The 21,499-nt window shown below is 37.2% G+C and overlaps 1 protein-coding gene across 1 annotated transcript; it reads right to left on the bottom strand.

The window, feature by feature from the left end:
• Window positions 1-6,680: 6,680 nt before the first annotated feature.
• On the bottom strand, window positions 6,681-11,624 carry LOC149241485 (uncharacterized). The gene is made up of 3 exons (XM_089370562.1): window positions 10,110-11,624; window positions 6,861-9,942; window positions 6,681-6,769 (listed from the first exon to the last, which is right to left on the bottom strand). Exons 1-3 carry the CDS (start codon window positions 11,622-11,624, stop codon window positions 6,681-6,683), a joined length of 4,686 nt encoding a protein of 1,561 aa, XP_089226688.1.
• Between the last annotated feature and the right edge of the window lie 9,875 nt (window positions 11,625-21,499).

The following is a 21,499-nucleotide window of genomic DNA, read 5'->3' on the forward strand; positions in this document are numbered from 1 at the left end:
TTCTGGTGCTTCCACAATTGGCTGTCTATCAACTGAAGGAATTTCTTCATGATCGCCATCTGAGGCCTGTTCATGTCCTCCATCTGAACCCTGTTCATAATCTGATTCTGAAACCTGTTCATGACTAGAATCTGAACTATGGTCGTTATGACTACCATTAGAAATGCTGTCAAACTGAATATGCTGAAAATCAGATACATCATCCTGTTTCAATCTTCTATCTACATCTAACTGTACAAGATAGGATTCATTAAGCTTTACATCTCTGTTGATGATGATTTTGCGGGTAGTAGGATCCCACAATCTATATCCCTTTGTTCCATCACCATACCCAACAAAGACATACCTTTTCGATTTCGGATCTAATTTAGTTCGCTGATGTTTAGGCACTAGAGCATATGCATCACAACCAAACACTCTGAGTTTAGAATAATCACAAGGGTGTCCTATCCATACCTCTTGCAGAACCTTGCAGTCTATTGTTGTTGATGGAGATCGGTTTATCACATAACAAGCAGTTGCCACTGCTTCCGTCCACAACTCCTTCGGCAACCCGGCGTTACTCAGCATACACCTTGCTCTCTCTAGAAGAGTCCTGTTCATACGTTCAGCAACTCCATTCTGCTGAGGAGTATAAACCGTGGTCTTATGTCTTTCGATCCCTGCATCCTTGCAATAGTTGTCAAACTCCTTGGAGGAAAACTCACCACCATTGTCAGTTCTTAAACATTTTATAGTTTTACCAGTGCTGTTTTCTACCAATGCTCTAAACTGCTTGAAAACTGTAAAAACATCAGACTTCTTTTTCAACATGTAGACCCAAACTTTCCGAGAATAGTCATCAATGAATGATACAAAATAAGATGAGCCACCATATGATGTTGTAGGGGCTGGACCCCAAACATCTGAATGGATATAATCAAGTATGCCTTTACTAGTATGTTTGCCTGTTTTAAACTTTTGTTTACTTTGTTTACCAAACAGACAATGTTTACAGAAATCCAATTTTCCAGATCTTAGATTAGGAAGTAACTTTCGATCAGCCAAAATTTTCAATCCTCTTTCACTCATATGCCCCAATCTTTGATGCCATAAGTGAATGGAACTACTGTCATGTTCATACACAGACACATGATCTGACCCAGTTCTACCTTCTAACTCAAATAGATTTCCTACTTTCTTAGCCTTCATCACTAGTAAGATACCTTTATAGATTTTCATAACTCCACCTTGAATTATAGTTTTATATCCATTTGAATCAAGTGCTCCTAATGAAATCAATTTTTTTCTTAAATCTGGTACATGCCTCACATCAGTTAATATTTTGGTTGTGCCATCAAACATTTGTAGTTGTATGCTTCCAATCCCAACAATATTACATGTTACATCATTACCCATGTACACAACACCATCATCAATTGATCTATATGTTTTAAACCAATCTTTATGTATACACATGTGGTTAGATGCCCCGGAATCTAACAACCAATGTTTATCATGTTTTGAAACATTAACTGACAATACTTCATCACTCATACCTGAACCTGATACTGAACCTGTATTCGTGGTGTTGGCTTCCTTCTTTTCTGTCGAAGAGCCTTCTTTAGCAGCCTGCTTTCGCTTCCAGCAATCCTTTTTTAGATGTCCATCCTTGCCACAATGCCAACACTTCACCTTGGGCATCTTTCCTTTGGATTTCGAACGAGAGTCGCTATGCTTTCCCCCGGAGTGTCTCTCTCGTGAGCGACCTCTGGCCATCATTACTTCTGATGTAGAGGTGTCTACATTCAACCTCTTCCTCGTCTCCTCAGCCAACAAGGCTCCAACAACATCGTCAAACTCAAGAATTTCTGATGTACTAAAACTTATGGAAGTAACAAAGTGATCCCAAGATTCAGGCAAAGAACATAATAGAGTTATTGTCTTATCCTCTGAATCAAATTTCACATCTAGACTGTTTAATTGCACCAACAAGGTATTAAAAACATTCAGGTGATCAGCAATTGAGGTACCTTCTTTCATTTGCAAACTGTAAAGCTGCCGTTTCAGGAGAATTCGATTTGTCAAAGATTTCGTCATATAGAGCTTCTCAAGCTTCGACCACAAGCCTGCGACGGTTTTCTCTGACACAATGTTGAACAGAACATCGTCAGCCAGACATAACCGAATTGCACTCAGAGCTCTATCGTCCATCTCATCCCATTCATCCTCCATCATGGAAGCAGGCCTTTTGTTTTTCCCCAACAGTGCTTTTGCCACACCTTGTTGAACCAGCAGATCGTGCATCTTTACCTTCCAGATCTCGAAATTATTCTTCCCATTGAATTTCTCAATTTCAAACCGGGCACTTTGAGTTTTCGCCATTTGTATCAACAAAAAACACAATAATCTCCAATATCCAACCAGCAATAAAAAAAAAATTGCCTTTGCCTTTGATTTTACACAAAAAAATCTGCCTATGCCTTTGATTTTTGTCTTTAAATAAAACAAAAAACAAATAATATTAAAACCCCATTACATTTTTAAAGCCATTTAATTTTGAAAAACCATGTTACATTTCCCTTATAACTCCTATGAAAATAAGGACGTACTCTTTGTTTAATGGCTTTAAAAGTAAATACGTACTCCTCCTTTTAATGGCTTTAAAAATAAATACGTATTCCTCTGTGCTTCTATTAAACTGCGCTTTTTTTAAAAAAATGGAATGTTGTCACTTTAAACTGCATTTTTTTTTTTTTAAATCAATGACTGCGGGTTGTATCCAAATCACACTGCGTTTTTAAAACAAAAAAACTGACTGACTGTCATGTAAAATTCGTAGACTGCCCCTGCGTTTTTAACAAATCACACTGCACCGCAATTTCCAGAACTAAATCGGTTCAATCCCATCTCACGGAGATTGGTTTTTAATAGATCACACTGCACTTTCACACATTAAGTAGGTTTATCCACGCAACATTCAATAATATTACGCAGCAGCAGTTTATAAAACCGGCGCAGCAATCATGAACGCACCATTTAAGAGTATTACGCAGCAGCCATATAATAAACACACACCAGCAACAGCAATTTAAAAACAGCAATTAAAATACCAGGTATAGCAGCGCTCCACTGCTCCGATCCGCGCCAGGGCTGCCCAGCAAACACACCAGCATTCACCTCAGCGACGTTCACGCTCCACACACAAGTATACAACACCTCCAGGCAGTACGCAGGCTGTCTACGCCTTTCAGCCAGCACGCAGGCGGACAGGCGTTTTCCAGGCTGTTTGAACCGTAAGCTTCCACACGCAACGCTCTCTCCAGCATTCAGACACACACCAGCACCTCCAACATGCTCTGATACCAATTGTTGGATCAGTTGCACAGCAAAATTACTTAAACACACAGCAGAAAAATAAATAAGCACATAAGACACAGCTTTTAACGTGGTTCACCCAACCAATCTAGGCTACGTCAACCAAACATAGGCATTAGGAATATATTAATCAAATTAGGAGATTACATCATGAAATCCTCACACTCTCTTAGCAAATCATCTGAATGATTGCCTGTTATATAGCATAGAGAATCTAACAGCCTCACAACTCCCTCACATCAAATATAGGAGGCATTAACTCCCTCCCAACAACCTGGAGCTAATCTAGGAACTGAATCCCTATTGTTGTCATCCTTCAGAGATTTTTGCCTATTTGACTAAAACAGAAAATCTCAACAATATATATATATATATATATATATATATATATATATATATTTAAAATGAAAGCACTATCTATTATAATAAAAAAAAATGGTTATACATATTTGGTTAGTTTTAATTAAAAATATCATAAACTATAAATAATTCTACTCTTAGTGTCTTAATTTGATTGGTTTTGATTTTACAACCCATGTGAAAGAGACATGGTAAAAAATATTAACTCTCATGTTTATTCATAAATAAAATATTTCCATATCCATATAAAATAACATAATTTTATATAAGATTTATAGAGCTAAATAAAGTAAATAAAGGTCATATTTTCACTGATTGTGAGTAACTTGTATAGTTACTATACTTTTTAAAAACATTTCAATACAAAATTTATATGCATTATTTGAATGTGCATGTTAACTTATTTATTTCAACACCCACTAAATTAATTTATTTCAACATCAAATTTATATGAGTGTGAGGAAGTTGTATAGTTCTTATACTTTTTAATAATATTTTAATAAGAAAATTAAATAAACTATTTTCATATATATAGACACTTCCAATCACAATGAGGAAATAATTAAAAGTAAAGAAATTCAAATACCTTTTAATAAGAGAAATATGTGTAACTCATTCATTTTTTAATATGAAATTAATACGTAGCATTTTAAAAGTATTAATAATAATGAAAAGATTCAATGTGGGGCATAAATAAAATATTTAGGTTAATAATAATGAAATAAGGTTCATGTTAACATTGAAACATTTTAATGTTAATGTGGGCAATGCGGTTCATAATTAAAATAATTCAACTTTACATTTTAATTATAATATTTCAATATCCCATATGATTCTAAAAAGGCCCACGCAGGGGCATCCATCAAAAGACAAATGACCCAGAAAGTCTATATAAGCCGCGTACATGACCCAGAACAGAAAGACTTCAGTAGCCGTGAACATGACCCATAACAAAAAAGAAACAAGCTAAGACATAAGACATAAGACAAGAGGTGTGAACCAGATACTGACCGAGACCCCATACTAGTCCTGAAAATGCGAGGGAGTGCCGCTGGGGGTTACTCCTCTGGTTTTTCTTCCAGGATTCTGCACCAGCCTTGTCCCTCTGGAATTCCATCCCACATTGCCATGGGATCTTGCGCGGGGGCTGGCAGCTCCGGTTCTTGAGTTCGGGTGGGAGCTTGCTAAGTCCCCTTCGCTGAATTTCCCTCTGCATTCGATGGCTCCCCCATTGGGCGCTTCCCTCTGTCAACCTCTTGACTTTCCTCAGCAGGGAATCGTTGCAATCCTTCCTCATTCTCCTAAGGAATTTTGGTAAATAGTACTGAGATGTGGGCATTAATGCCAGCGTTGTCCCTGGAGCTGCCCAGGGTGAAGATAACTGAGCCGAACGCTGGGAGCCTAGGCGCACCTTCACTGGAGCCACCGGCCTCCATAAACTGACTGGCTTGAACAGGGGAAGCTCCCACTCTTCGATGACAATAGCGGCAGCAGCAGTGATGATGAACATCCGCTGCAGGGGAACGAGAGGAATCACCACACCCTAAGCCCCTTCCTCTTCTGCAAGGCATCCTCTCTCGCACCATGATGTCCGCGGCGTCCTTGACTTGCTCCAGAGCAGATGAGGGCCTGTTGTCTCCGCGTTCCTTCCCAAATAATTGTCGCCCCAAAATTGGATCAAGACAGAGCTCAATTGAACATAGGCAAGAACCAGGAAAAACCAGCAAGGACCAAGCCCCGCCCAAGCTCTCAACAACAATATCGCAGCTTTGCTCAGGGAAATGCGCAGTTTCCTCGTCGCACTGAGCTTCGCATGCCAACATCCCCACATACTTAAACCCATCAACATTCCTTTGAAACTCGCCCGCATTGAATGCGTTCTGTAGGCTCTCCATCGCTCCCAACACCTTCATTAAGGCTACTATTATGCGTCTTCCAGCTTGGAGTATTGGCGGCGAGAGGCATTAAAGACCTCCAATCTTCACGTGGCAGCCCGTGCTGGGCATGTGGCTCTCCCTGAGCTGGCGAGATGACACCCGCATCCGGGGCGACAGCCTCTTCTTGGATCAAGCTTTCACATTCCTGGAGCTGTTGCCTGTTGGGAATGATGTTTGTGCTTCCAAAAACAAGGGGTAGATCAGTCTCTACTCCAATGTTGGCCAGGAGGTCCGCAATTTTGTTGCCTTCCCTTTTAGTGTGTATGAATGAGATGGCTCTAGTATTACTGAGCTTTTGTGCTATGTCATTTAACCTTGCTTCTAGCCTCCAACTGGGTGCTACTTTCCTTGCTTGCGAGCCATTCTGAATACGGGTAGCCATGTTGATAAGTATCTGGGAGTCACCTTCTACGATCAGGGGTTGAAGGTTGAGATTCCAGGCCTGCTGAAGGCCCTGCCAAAGCCCTTCCAACTCTGCTGAGTTATTGGTATCCCACCCTATGTTCCCAAAGTAGATTTGCATAGGAGTGCCTTCATGATTCCTGAATATGCCTCCGAATCCAGCAGCTCCTGGATTGCCTTTGGAAGCCCCATCGAAATTCAGCTTGTATGAGTTTTTGGGGGGGGCTTTCCAATGGCAGATGTTCTTGCTGTTGCTGTTAGGAGTGCTGATCTTCAGAGAATCTTGAGGTATCTGCAACTGCCAATTTCCTAGAATGTTATACTCACTGTCTGTAGATGGGAGATCTTCTTTAGTCCATACCTGAAGCGCCATCGTCTCTTGAATGTTCCTCTGAATCCTGCTCCAGATTACATCTATAGGAGATCTTTTGTTTTTGAAGATGCGCTGATTTCTTTCCTTCCAAATATTCCAAAGGACGATCCCCGGAATGATACTCCACAATTGGTTGAGGATCTTGCTTTTGTAGGGATGCTTTGGCCATTGTCTTATGGAGTTGATGATGTCGCCCTCCTCTTTACATCTTCTTTGACATCTGAAACTGACCTTGTCCCAGAGTTGATTGGCTAGGAGACAGGTGTCCAAGAGATGTTGGAGAGTTTCCTCACTTTGAAAGCAGTTATGACAGATCGAGGGGCCATGGAAGTTCCGCTTCCTAAGCTTATCCCAAGTGAGAATCTTTTTATGTCCTATCAGCCAGAGAAAGTAGGAGATTTTTGGCCAGGGTCCGAGCTCCCATATTTTACTCCATATAGGGTCTGGAGGAGCGGGTAAGTTGCATAGTAGCTTGTAGGCTTCTGAGGTAGTGTAGGATCCCTTGGGCAGGTATCCCCATCTGAGAATATCCTCTCCGTTATCCTGTCTAATACTTCTTTTCCGTAGCTCGGTCCTCAGCTCTTCTTCCTTCCTGACATCTGTACTGTTGAGAATTTGGTTGCTTTGTTTCCATTTTCTGAAGCCATATTCTATTGCCGGCAACCAGAAATGGTGAACTTTTTCCTGCTGCTGCTCCTGCCTATCTGGAATCAGAGAAGGGTGAAGAATATTTTTGAGTTTAGGCATTTGATTCCAGGCATCCGTCCAAAATCTTGCAGTGCATCCATTCCTAATTTCCCAGAAGCTGTGTTGTTGTATTATCTGATGGTGCTGCTTGGCTGCATTCCATATTATAGATCCTTTTTCAGTGGGAGTGAATCTTATGAGATCTTCTTGAGGTCTATTTCCTGCATATTTGGCTGTCCATATTTTTCCCCAGGGCTTATCTGGATTGGTAATCCACTGCCACCAGATCTTGGCATTCATGATGGAGTTGCTGTACTCAGGGTCCCTTAACCCAATGCCACCCTTGTCTTTGGGCATGCAAACGTTGGTCCATTTCACCAAGGCCCATTTGCGATTGGTGGCAGAGCTGCTCCACAAAAAATTGCGCTGAAGGTTTCTAATACTTTTTAAAACCCATTTTGGCGCAGCTAAAATAGAGAACAAGTACAGAGGCATTGCCTGCAAAACCGATTTGATGAGGACAATTCGACTGGCTAGATTTAGAGATCTATATGTCCAGAGGTTGAGACGGTTTTCAAGTTTCTCCAGAAGGATGCGCCAAGCAGGATGCTTAATAGCTGAAGCCGTGAGAGGGGCGCCCAGGTACTTGGAAGGAAGGGACGCCGAGGGGAAGCCCAGGATACGAGAGACAACAGATTTGACAGAGGGCGGAGTATGGAAAAAGAAAATCTGTGATTTAGAGCAGTTGATATGCGTGCCAGAGGCATTCGAAAAATCCTGGAGGAGGGATTTCAGACGACGGGCTTCTTGAGCAGAGGGATAGCCAAAAAGCATAGTGTCATCAACAAATTGCTGATGGGAGATGGCAGGGGAGTTATGCACCGAGATGCCTTTGATCTGATGAGAATGGAGGGCTTGTTTAATGTGCCTCCCCAGCCCTTCAGCCATAAGGACGAAAAGAAAGGGGGAGAGGGGATCCCCTTGCCGGATACCCCTGGAGGGATTAAAGGGACGGGAGGGAATGCCATTAACAAGGATTGAGAAATGGGTGGAAGTAATCAGGCTCATGATCCAACGAATCCATGAAGAACAGAAACCAAAAGCTTTTAACATATGATGAATGTAATTCCAGCTTAGTTTGTCAAATGCCTTAGAGAGATCTAATTTGAGAAGCATACCTGCTTGCTTTGAGTTCTTGAGAGAATGAATGATTTCGTGAGAGAGTAGGATGCCATCCATTATGTGCCGACCTTCCACGTACCCTGACTGCTCCTTTGAGATGAGTGCAGGAAGGAGAGGTTTGAGACGATTTGCTATGACTTTTGAAATCACTTTATAGATGACATTGCATAATGCAATAGGCCTGAACTTATCAGGGGTGATGGAATCCTCCTCTTTGGGGATGAGAGTGATGAAGGTGGAGTTGAGAGAGGGAAGAAGCCAACGCGTTGCTCTGGATTCTTCAACAATCTGCCAGACTTCCTCCTTTAACATGTCCCAGAAAGCGTGAAAGAAAGTGGTTGTAAATCCGTCTGGTCCCGGGGCTTTGCCTTCTTTGAGCTGTGTCATAGCTTCATCCACTTCCTGGGGACTAATAGGGCGCATTAGGAGTTCATTTTGTTCCTCTGTAATGATCTTTGGAATGTTGCTGGTGATTTTGCTAATGGCTTGTCGCCTGTCTTCTCTCTGCTCTTGATGGACCTGTTGAAAGTGATTGAGGAGTTCTTCTTCAATTTCCTCATGAGTTTCTACCTTTGCCCCTGATTGGTTTTGGATGAAGGGTATATTGTTATGCATTCTTCGTTGAACTGTAGTTCTATGGAAGAATTTGGTGTTACGCTCACCCTCTTTCAGCCATCTGACCCTTGACTTTTGCTTCCAATAGATTTCTTCCTGCTGCCTTCTATCCTCCAGTTGATTATGGATGAGACGCTCCTGCTCCAGAGTGGCTTCCGTGTGCCCCTCCGTGATGATCTTCTGGTGAAGAGTCTCCAGGTCCTGAGTAAGCTTTTGCTTCTCCTCGAAGATATTTCCAAAGGTTTCCCTGTTCCATCTTTTCAGATGGCTCTTAAGAAATCTTAATTTTTGCTGGAATTGATACATTTTCGCTCCTTCTGGGGGAATGAACGAGGCCCAGGTTGTCTTGACAAACTCCTTGAAAGTGGGATGCGTGAGCCAAAATCCTTCAAATCGGAAGGGTCTTTTGGTTAAGTTGCCTGGTCTTTGCCATTGAAGAGCTATTGGCCAGTGGTCCGATCCAGTATGAGCAAGAATGGCTGCTGAGATGTCTCCTCCTAAGTGGACCGCATTGTCTGAGAGGAGGAAGCGATCCAGTTTGGAGGCGATTTGGTACTTGCCTGCCCTGCGATTGTTCCATGTAAAGGTGCCATTGCAGAACGGCATGTCTATAAGAGATGTCGATTGGATGAAATCCTTGAAGCGATTGACTTCAGGCTCCATTCTCCTCCTTCCTCCTAGCTTCTCTTCAGTTTTGGTTATCATGTTGAAATCTCCTGCAACGATCCAGAGTGGGAACCTTCTGCTGTTGCTTAGAGCTTCAATCGTGTCAAGGAGCGCCACCTTACTTCCTGTGTCTTGTGGGAAGTAAACATTTGATAGGTTGCCACGAATATTGGTCCCTAGAATGTGGAAGGTCGCCTGTATCAGATGGTGCGCTGCATGAAAGTCTGATAGGAAGACCGCTTGGGTATTCCATGCTATAGCCAGCCCTCCCGAGGCTCCAGAGGCGTCTACCGCTACTGAACGACATCCGGGCCAGGCTTTTGAAAGAATGCTGCCTAGCGTAGTACTGTTACACTTAGTCTCCTGGAGAAAGCACATTTGTGGCTTTTCCTTTTTTATCATGTTTTTTAACATCCTGAGTTTTCCGGGGCTGTTTAGCCCTCTTATATTCCAAGATACCAGCTTCATGTTTAACCGTTGACAGAGGGCTTGTAGTACTTTGTCAACTTAGCATATCTGCCTGAGTCTACCAGGATTTTCCCAATCTCTATCGTTCTTTGCAGATCTGTCTTTCTTCCTCTTTTTTTTGTATCCTTTGGGCGCAAATTTCCATCCCATTGGCTGCCTGGTTGTATCCCAAGTTGGTTCTGATGGTAGGCTCGGGAAATGACCACTTCGAGTTTATTGAGTTGGAGCTCTGGGATTGTATCGTAAGCTTTCTTTTTGCAAGCCACCTCCAATTCTAAGAGATCTAAGCCATGCAGATCTATACTCTCTGGCTCTTCATCCATTATTTGCACTTGATCGTTGTCTTCGATGCTGTTCTCTGGATTCTGGGGAAGGTCAGCTTTACCATCTACTTCCATTTCTTTGAGATTCTCAGCAATTTCTTTCTGATCCCTTTGAAGGATAGTAGGGCTGATGATAGGGGCGGCAGATTTGGGAGGGGGATTAGATGAAGGGGGCGGAGAGGAGGAAGAGGGGTGATCAGGGATGGCATCGTTAATGGAAGGGGAATCCTCCGAGGATTGGCCAAGAATATCGAAGCTGTTCTTGGTTACTGGACCATGAGATTTGTTGGGCTGGGATTTGAACCCATTATGGGGTTTTTTGTGAGAGCGCTTCCTGCTTGGGACTTTAGTGAAGCCGTCCTGGGCAGGGGAATCAGAAGAGTCAGGTAAACTGTTTTGGATATTTTGAGGGCAATCCCTAAAGAGATGACCTAGGGTATGACATTTTCTACAACGAAAAGGAACATGTTCATAGTCGAGAGGCTGGATCCATTCTTCATCACGGTGGGCAAGAGTTACTGACTCTGGAAGAGCTTCATTGAGGCGAATGAATACACATATTCGAGCATAGGAGATGTACTTACGAGATAAGGTTTCTTCTGCCGCTCTGATGTATTCTCCCACCCCATTGCCGATCCTTTTGAGTAAGTCCTCCTCCCAGTATTCATCCGGGAGAGAATACAACCTGATCCATACTGGTGCCCATGTTAAATCCTCCTTGTCCGGGTTAAACTTGGGGATCCAATCTCGCAGGTATAATCCAGCCGAATTAAAAAAGTAGGGCCCTCCTACTAGTATTCTGTATTTGTCCTCCAAACAGTAGAAGATTGCTGTGAAGAAGCCTTTCGGCCCTAGCTGCAGCGTGACATCCCCTTTTGGTTTCCATTTTGCCGCTATCCATCCATATAGAGCTCTCTCAGTTGGCCAGAACCCTATGAACTTCCCAATGAGGGCGTGATCTCGCATGAACTCTATTCTTTTATCAATCTTATCTCCAGGCAGCTCGATTCTTGGCCTTTCCTTAGCTACTGGTCTGCATGTGGTTGAGGTAATCTTCGGACCTTCTCCAGGCTTTTCTGTCTCTTCTTGTGGATCGCTGTCTCCTTCTTTACGTTTTCCATCTTCTTTGGTGTTGTTTTGGGGTTTTTTTCCCCTGTTCAGGATCTCTCTGTCCACTGAACCAAAAATGACTTGTTGCGCAGGATCTTGCTGCGACGGGGAGGGCTCTGACGCCCCCCCCAGAGACTGGGCCATTGCGTAGCCCTAATGCGCTGCAGATCTGGAGCGCTGCAGCTACCTGCTCGCTCTCTGAGAAGAATTTGCTTGGTGAGCTGTCGGCGTCGTTGAAGGATCGCTCAGAACCCTAGCAGAGCCGCGCCTCGTCTCCCCCGAGTTTGTTCCATTGTTGGTAGTATAATATTTCAATATCAATATGTATGTATTAAATATACTTAAAAATATTGTGCATATATTATATAAAGCAACTAGAAAAAATAAATTCTTATTATGTTGAGAAGCACATTCTATAGCCTAGAGGAGGAGATGTGTAATTCATTCCATGTTCAATCTCAACTTGCATATTTGCCTTTCAAAATAAAAACAAAATATTCTCTAAGTAAAAATTAACTATAATATAAACAAAAACGGATACATGTTTGGTTAGTTTTAACTAAAATTATTGTATATATAACCTCATTCTATGTAGAAATTTGATAGACTTTCAACTCCTCAAGAAATTTAATATAAAATCAAGAGACACAATTCTACTCTACTATATACAAAATGAAATTCACAATTTAGAACCACATGCATAGACATGCAACAAGAAAAACCACAAATACATAATGATTTCTAAGGGAACCCAATTGGGAAAAACCCCTCAAGCCGCTTTGCATTAATCAGTTGAATTGAGAAACTATTACAATTGTTAGTTCCAGCTCTGAGCTCAAGATAAAAATGAATAATTGTTCTCCTGCTCAATGACAAACTTTGGCCAACACTTAGCCAAATATCAGCTCACCAAGCCTCCTATTTCCTTTCACAATTCTTGAGGAAATTAGCTCCTATTACTTATGAATTTTCCTCCAATTTATTCTACAATTCCCAAGGATTGATTGTCTTATCTCATGCACACATGTACACTCAAACTAGTTTACAATTGTTGTTACTCTTCCTTTTCATCTCCACTTCAACTGTGAAACTTGAATTCTCTGCACACACTAGCTATTTTGGGTTGCTTGCTTAGTTAACTAACATATATATGAGTTAGACTATTGTCCCACTGCAAAAATGACCATCAACTAACTCAACAATAGTTAGAGGTCAGTTAACTTAATACAACTGAAAATAATTGAACTTCATTACTAAAATTTAGCAATCACACATGCTTAACTGAACTCCATGTCTTGTAACTTGAATTTGCTGAGTAGACTGAGTGCCACAAGCCATGTCACACTATTTAACTACCTCCAATTTGTCCGCTGATGTGGAAATTCAATTTACTCAATTTGGCTAAGGATAAAGTCAAATTGACCCTTTCTTGCTACATTTTTCAACATTCCCTCTTAGCAAGAAAGGGATTTTCCACCACCCCTATCCTGCACCTATGGAATGGGAATTTACCTCTTGACAATCCTTTTTTCAAGATGTCAACATCTTGCTCCTCAATTGGAATGTACTGTAGCAACACAATTCTCCTCTACACATAGTCCCAAAAATGATGATGTCAGAGATCGATGTGCTTGGACCTATAACGAAATACTAGATTATCAAAGAGATTAATGCAACTATGATTATCACAATAATCACTGTCAAATCCATCTCCTGACTGCATAGCCCCATAATTATTTTCCTCATCCATATTACTTTACATGTTGCTTGACTTGTAGCCATGTATTCAGCCTCTGTTGAGCTGAGTGCCATAGACCTCTACTTCCTGCTATACCAGGAAATAGTTGCAGACCCAACACTGAAGATAACACTTGATGTACTTCTGTCTAATGGACTCCCTGCCCAATCTTCATCATTGAAGCCTTACAACCTCACTCCCTTTGTCCACCTACAACATAATCCATATTGGGTTCTACCTCTGAGGTACAATAACACATGTTCCATTTCCTTCCAATATAATTTTGTAGGCCTCACAATATATTTGCTAATCTAGTTGACTGCATAACACATGTCGAGTTGTGTGTTCACAAGATACATCAGTGAACACACAAGCTACCTGTAAATGATAGCATCAACTTCCCCATCTATAGAAGCATACTTCCTCCTCCATTTTGTAGCTAGAGATGTTTCCATGTGCTTACAATTTTCCATGTGAAATCTTTGAAGTAACTAGAAAGAATACTTTCCTTGAGACACAAACAGTTCACCATCACCCTGCCGTACTTCCAACCTAAGGAAGTAATGCATGAGGCCCATGTCTTTCATCTCAAATTCCCTTGCAAGATCCTCTTTACAAGAGTGGATCAAAGGAAAAAAATTCTTCGTCCTATGCTATAGATGAAGTTCCATCCAAGTTATTTCTTTTGAACTCTACTTGAACCAAATCAGACCACAAGCTTTCCCAATTCGATAATTTTTCCCTTCCATTCACATAGTCTTAGTAGTTGTGCCAGGATTCTAGAAGGCCTAGAAGTGTTAAGCTCACCAGGTCATCTTTTGCAACAGTCACACTAACCCCTTCAAGCTCATCCCAAACTTTTCTAAATCTAAAGAGATACTGCAAAATTGTATCATTCTTTTGCATCCTTATGTTTCGAAGTTTTTCTTCTAGGGCCATTTTTCCATGGTCACTGCTATTTGAATAGCTTAGTAAGTGTCATCCACATGGAAAAATGTGTCTCTTTTCCTTTTATATTTGAGACCACATGGTCCCTCATAACCTCTAAAAGAATTCTCCTGACCTTTGCAACATCCTTCCTCCATTGGGATAGTTGTTGTGCATTTGATTGTTGGGGTTTTGAAATATTAGTTTTAATATATTCTAACACACCATTATCATTAGGCACTGCTTCCATTTTATCCTTTCAGGCCATGAAATTCAAGCTACCCTCTAGGGCATACTCCAATATTAGTCCGTTGAAATACATTCTCCCGTTCCTGAAGAAAAACTACTGCAAGAAGTATGAAAAATCAAAATTCTTGAGAGACAAGTTCAAAATATTGGTTCTAATATGAATTCAAGGTTCTAATACCATGTAGAATTTTGATATAATTGCAATTGCTCAAGAAATTTAATCTAATATCAAGAGAAAAAAATCTACTCCACTATCTGCAGAATGAAATTCACAATTTAGAACAACATGCATAAACATGCAATAAAAAAAATCACAATACACAAGGATTTCTAGGGGGACCCAATTGGGAGAAACCCCTCAAGCCTCTCTGTATTAATTAGTTTAATTGAGAAATTATTACAATTTCTAGCTCCAAATCTGAGCTCAACCCGCAAAAGAATAATTATTATCCTGCTCAATGAAAAACTTCACCCAATACTTAGCCAAATATTATCTCACGAAGCCTCTTATTTCCTTGTGCAATTGATCTAGGGGATCAAAAATATGCTAAAAAAATAAAAGTTCTCAAAATTGCTTGAAACTAGTGCAAAATCGTATTGTTCATCGTTCTGATTCCAACACTGCTCGAATTGACTCAATCTGACATCGTATGCAAAACCTATCGCATTTTGAAGTTTTTGGTGAACAACTAAAAGTTAACTTACAAGGTTATCTAGGTTCCTGACTCGGCAGGTCATACGATGACATCATCAACTGATTGTGTAGGGTATGGTGCCAGACAGTCCAATATCGTGTTGACATGTGGAAGGTTGTACAGGTTGGGTTGGCAGCTTGTGATTGGTTTTTGGTTTTTGAAGTGGCCCAATTACGAGGTGCCACATAGCCTAATGAGAGGGGGCCACGTGGCCCTCTGTTATTGGCTAAATATGTTGTAACAAGGTCAAAGCGCCTTGACAAGTTTCGACCCTTAGACCTTGTGTAGAGAAATACCATGGCATATCACAATGTCGTGCTATTGGTTATTAACATGTATAGCATCCCGGTTTCATTTAAATTCAATTAGTGTTGGTGGTTTTGGGAGGGGGAGGGGAACGTGGCCCCAACCCTTTCTCACACGATCACCATTCCTCCCAATGCGAAGGCAGAGGGGGCAGGCAGATAGGCCCCAACCCCAAGTCCTAACAGAGAACCATAACCAACAATGAGAGAAATGTAGAGGGAGTGGGCGTGTAGCCCGACCCCCAATCCCATTTGTGCCACTTGACCCATGCCAATGTGAATTCAGAGGCCTCGATGGAGGGGTAGTCGCTTAGCCTGACCACTGACCACATGGCACCACAAGATCAAAAGTGGGGGCTAAGAAATCGATTCTTAAAGCCTATTTGACAAGCTTAAACAGGTAAGATTTTTCACCTTTATTGGCGCCATTCACGCTGAAAACATGTGAATTTATTGCTTCACTAAACCAGCAAAGCCAGGAATCATTGCTTAGTTACACAATTCTGTGAGTTTGTAAGACAAATAGCAAGAAAATTGAAAAACATACCTAACTTGGATTGTTTAGCCCTTTTGAGCCCATGACGAGCCTAGACAAGGGTTTTTGAGTGTTCTAGACACAATGGCAGTGTCATCTTTGCAATTTGAGGTATGTCAACTAATGTAGTTTAATATTTGAGCATATAATTTAAAGACTCAACATGGGAAGCTGGACTCGAAGACGCAACCTAGGAGGGGTGAACTCTATCATCAAATTGTTGCTTGTGTGATGTTGTTCATGGTCAATTTTGGCTCTGTTTTATTTATGTAAACTTAACTAAAAACACTAAGTTTATGTGGTTTTTCCAATTGATCCATTACCCACAAAACATAAAATTATTTGCAATTTTTTTATGAAACCTTCAAGTTTTTTATTTCAAATCAACAATTCCTGAGGAAATTAGCCCCTATTATTTAGGAATTTTCCTCCAATTGATTGTGCAATTCCGAAGGATTGATCCTCTGATCGCATGCAACACTTGTACACTCAAACTAGTTTACAACTGTTGTTACACTGCCTTGTCATCTCCACTTCAGCTGTGGAACTTGAATTCTCTACATGCAATAGCTATTTTGGGTTGATTGATTAGTTAATTAACATATCCTTGAGTTAAACTACTGTCCCACTGCACAACTGCCCTTCAACTGACTCTAACAATAATTAGAGGTTAGTTAACTAAATACAACTTAAAATAACTGAACTGGATTACTAAAATTTAGCAATCACACATGCTTAACTGAACTCCAAGTCTTTTGACTCGAATTTACTAAGTAAACTGAGTGACACAAACCATGTCCCAATAGTTAAGTGCCTCCAAGTTGTCCTACTGATGTGAAAATTCGATTTACTCAATTTGACTAAGGCTTCAACATTCTACAACCCAGTATAAGAGAGATGTGTGATTCCTTGCACATGTGTCCCTCTTAAAATAAAAATAAAATATTCTGTAAATAAAAAAATAATGTCTATTCTAATAAAAACAAAATAAGGATACATGTTTGGTTAATTTTAATTAAAATTATTGTAAAACATTGGTAATCCTACTCTCATAATTCTTGCTCAATTTGTTGTTGTGGACTAATGTGCATTCTAGCGTACAGTATGAGGGAGATGTGTAATTCCTTCTACACTCAACATATATTGTTTCAAATGATTCATGCTAAATTAATTATTTGAATATCCATATTAGCTAATTTACTTAAACATCAACTTCACATATATAGAGAAAACCAAAATATTAATATTGAATAGATTAAAATATTTGAATTAATAGAAGTAAGATGTGTAATTAATTTAATTATTAATGTAAAATTAATATTTAGCATTTATAAAACATTAATAATAATTAAAAAAATAATATAGATTATAAATAAAATATTTCAATAGGTAGGGTTAACCAATATTAGTACTTGAAAAAGTATTATTGACCAAAAAAAAAGGAATTAATATGGAAAATTTCATTTATAAATAAAATATTTCAATGTGTTAGAGTAAAATATTTTAATGTCTACCATGTATATATTGTATATGTTTAAAATTATGTATATATTATATGCAACAATTGAAAAAAACAATTTCTTATCATTAAAGTATTCTAAACTTAATTCACTATTTACTATTTTGGTTTTTAAAAAAAATGTGTTTTCATCAATTTTATCTTAAATTAAGCAATGATTTGTTAAAATTGCAAGCTTAAGCTATGTACTTTACACAATATAAGTGCTTAAGGGGATTTTCAAGACATTAATTCATTTATGCATTGAAAAACGTAATTTAAATAATGAAAAATTACACACACATACTAACTACAATTTAAACAATGAAACTTTTTTCTGTACGAATTGCACATGGTATATATATATGTATCAAACATGAGGGATCAATTTTTTTAATGTGCTAATTTTACCCTCTAATTTTTTTTGCATTTTAAGAGATTTGATCCCTCTCAACACTTTCTAAATTTATATTTAACATAGATCTATATTGATATAATATTGAGTGATTCCCTACTTTTTTACCAATTTTTAAGTTAACTTATTCTTAACTTATTAGGCTTTGTATTTACATACAACCAGAAAATTATATATAAGATGGAACAATATTGTTAAGATTTTGTTCAATTCTAATTACATTTTGATAATTAAAGAGATGTGTCGTGTAGAGTGGAATGATACTCTTAGAGATTTATCCAATTTAGAATTAATCCAAATACTTAAAAATCAATTAAAATTTGAATGGATCGAATTTATGGCCCTTCGATTTTTTGCAATTATAGGGAAATTTGTTATATGATTAAATATTTTTATTAAATACCTTCCCTTTCACACAAAAGCGAAGTTCCAACTTCTTTGGATTCTACTAATTAAAATCCTATGTATGGTGTAACGATGCCAAAATGTTTTGTATTGATCCATATTTAGGCTTTAATAATTAAAGCGCACTTTCATATATGATGGAGCAATGTTGTCCAAGGGATTTTGCTCAAATTCTAAATTAACCTTAACCTAAGTTAGACTTTAATAGTGACAAGGACTAAGGGGAGGTTTGTGTACAATTAAATGATTTTCTTAGTAATTTTGCTTCTTCAGTAATTTTGTCATACTTTGAATAAATCTAGATCTTAAGAAAAATAATTTTAAAATTGGGTTAATTATCAAAATTCTAATTTTTTATATTTTGATATTTTAATAATTTTTAGAATAGGGATTTTTATGATTTATGATTAAAATAGATTTTTTTTTGATAAATCATATCGTTGTTTTAGGATCTACGTGTTTTTAAATATCTATTGAGGTTTATCATAGAGAAAGATGAATAGCAAAATCAACAAATTACATAATTATAGTATATATGCAAGGGTAAACTCAAAACGGTCATAAAAACTATTAAAAATTATTCACTCAAATTTACTATAATTATTATTATTTTTAATCTAATGAAAAACTGACTAAATAGAAATTTATTTAAAATTAACATTTCAAAATTTATAAAATATAATTAAATAATTTTTTAAAAAATATAATTATTTTTATTTTTGGAAAAAAAAAAACACTAAATTATAATAATTTTATTTTTGGTCAAATAATAAATTAATAAACTAACTAAACAATAAACTAACTCGTTAGAATTAGAAAATAAGAAATTATTATATTATTATATTTTATTTAATAAGTATTATTAAATAAAAAGAAAAAAAATTATGAAAAAAGATTATAAAAAAACTTAAATATTAAATTAAAAAATATATTATATCTATATCTATATATAAGAGTAAGAAAATAGAATAAAAGTAATATCAAAATAAATAAATAAATAAATTTATAGAAAGAAAAATTCTAATTAGAAAAATAAAGATGTTATTACGAATAAATAATTAATAAGAATAAAGGAATAAAAAGGAAAATTGGCATAAAATAAAAGAATAGAATAAAAATAAAAGTAAAATTACATAAATAAATAAATATAAATAAATAAATAAGAAAAGGAAAAAAAAAAAGAATCAAAGGGCAATTAAGAAATTAAAAGAAAAAAGATTTAAAAAAAGAAAAAAAAAGGCACAATAAAAAGAAATTGAGAGTTAGAGGAAAAATAAAGGTATAGGAACAAAGCGATAGGATTCAAGAACTTTGATCTTCTATCCATCATCCCTATTTAGGGTATTATACATTTTCTCGATTCCAATGGCTCCTTCAATTTACGGTAATGGAAATGATCGTTCTAAGTGAGGGCTTGAGAATTCTCTAAACATATGTGGTGCTTTCTTTAATCAACATGTTGAGCTAAAGCACATGAGTGAGTCCTACAATGTCTTAGGTTAGTCACGTGCTATTGAATCCTTTGATTTATGGAACGATCCATTTCTCCAATGTAAGGGGTTCCACAAGAACATGGAATGAGATAAACATGGAATCAAATAATTTTTATTATTTTTTTAATATAATTAAAAAATTGTTTTACATCAATAATATGCCACATTTATTAGTACTTATGTATTTATGTGATGTGTTCCATTCTATTTTTCAATTACAATTCCATGGATCCAATATAATAAACTTTGTTAATTTTTTTAAAATAAATATATGATATAAACATTTGTTTCATAATTTTGATTATTAAATTTAAAGTTAATTATTTAAACATAAATTTTATACTATTTTTAACATTACTAATATAAAAAAAACATTAAAAATAATGTCAAAAATATAGGTATTCATTCACTTCTGTTCACCAATTCTGATCTCTAAAATTTTATTGTTTGAAATCGATTTACAAATAATCTCACTTATATTCAAATACATTAAAAATAAAAACTTGAATTGGAACTTCTATCCCACTATATAAAAATTTCCATTCCACTATCGAGAAAGTTCAAATATCAACGAAATGAGAACCATAAACATCACTAGAGCAGAATGAATGATTCTCTTGGTTGAAAATGCCTTTAGAAGCATCATGCACTTCTTTAAAAGTCAAAATATATGTATTTAATCAAAAGAATAGATTGCTCATCGGTTAAGGAAATTTAAAAAGGTACATTCCTTTGATTTACTTGACTGAATATTAAAGTGACAATTTGAAAAAGTAAAATGTTGATGTGCGAATTTAAATAAAAAAGTACATAATTAAATATTAATAATAGATTGCTCATTGGTTAAGGAAATTTAAAAAGTACATTCCTTTGATTTACTTGACCGAATATTAAAGTGACAATTTGAAAAAGTAAAATGTTGATGTGCGAATTTAAATAAAAAGTACATAATTAAATATTAATAATAGATTAGGTTATAGTGTGATATGTTTGGTATTTACTAGGTGATTTTCTTTTTCCTTTTCCTTTAGGTTAATACTTTAAATATGATAATAATGATTTTTCATGTTTTTTCATTATTTTATTTATTTATATATATATTTATTTATTAATTTCAAATATGGTAATTGTTGAATTGAAAAAAAATTGTGGGTGTAGAATGTGTTTTGTAAGGTTAATTATCAATTTTGTTTATTTTATTTAAGTTATTGAATTATTTTATAAGAGATTTATATTAATATTTTAAAATGTTAATTGCGATTTTATTATTATATTATTTGTCATTTATCTTGATGTTTTTAAAGTGGAAAAATAAAGTAATTAACTCATAGGATCATTTTTACCAACACGTTTCAATTTGGTCAATTAAGGTCGAGAACTTTCTGGAAGCATTTTGTGGCATTTTGGCAGGTGATGGAAATTTGTCAACCAAGGGGTCTCCTCGATGTGAAGTCTCAATTAGAACTCACACAATTTGGAATAGGAGCCTCATCTAGGGTATCGACCCGACTTCCATATATTCTTATAGATTTTCCTTGGCTACAAAGTTCAGAACAAGAGAGTAATGCACATGTAATCATGTATCAACAAGTTAGTATGCCTTGTGAAATGTTCAACTACAGATAATATCAAGGTCCTTCTACCAAAAGGGAAGAGAAAAGTGGGCCCTTTAAAGACAAGTAATAATATTAATCTAGAAAATGCGTGCAGGCGTATACATATGAATGAATCGTTGATCAACCAATGAAATAGTTCACAA

Source organism: Pinus tabuliformis, chromosome 8 (assembly GCF_031772625.1).
Source record: "Pinus tabuliformis cultivar Carrire ecotype Pingquan chromosome 8, CPIR1, whole genome shotgun sequence".
NCBI lineage: Eukaryota > Viridiplantae > Streptophyta > Pinopsida > Pinales > Pinaceae > Pinus > Pinus tabuliformis.

What these genes read in the sequence shown, in the direction of transcription:
- LOC149241485 (XM_089370562.1), bottom strand. Translation starts at nt 11,624, where the DNA reads ATGGCCCAGTCTCTGGGGGGGGCGTCAGAGCCCTCCCCGTCGCAGCAA. An exon ending in TAGAGATTGGGAAAATCCTG is followed by an intron (nt 9,943 to 10,109) that starts GTAGACTCAGGC and finishes TGCTTTCTCCAG; the next exon opens with GAGACTAAGTGTAACAGTAC. An exon ending in TCCTCCAGACCCTATATGGA is followed by an intron (nt 6,770 to 6,860) that starts GTAAAATATGGG and finishes GGATAAGCTTAG; the next exon opens with GAAGCGGAACTTCCATGGCC.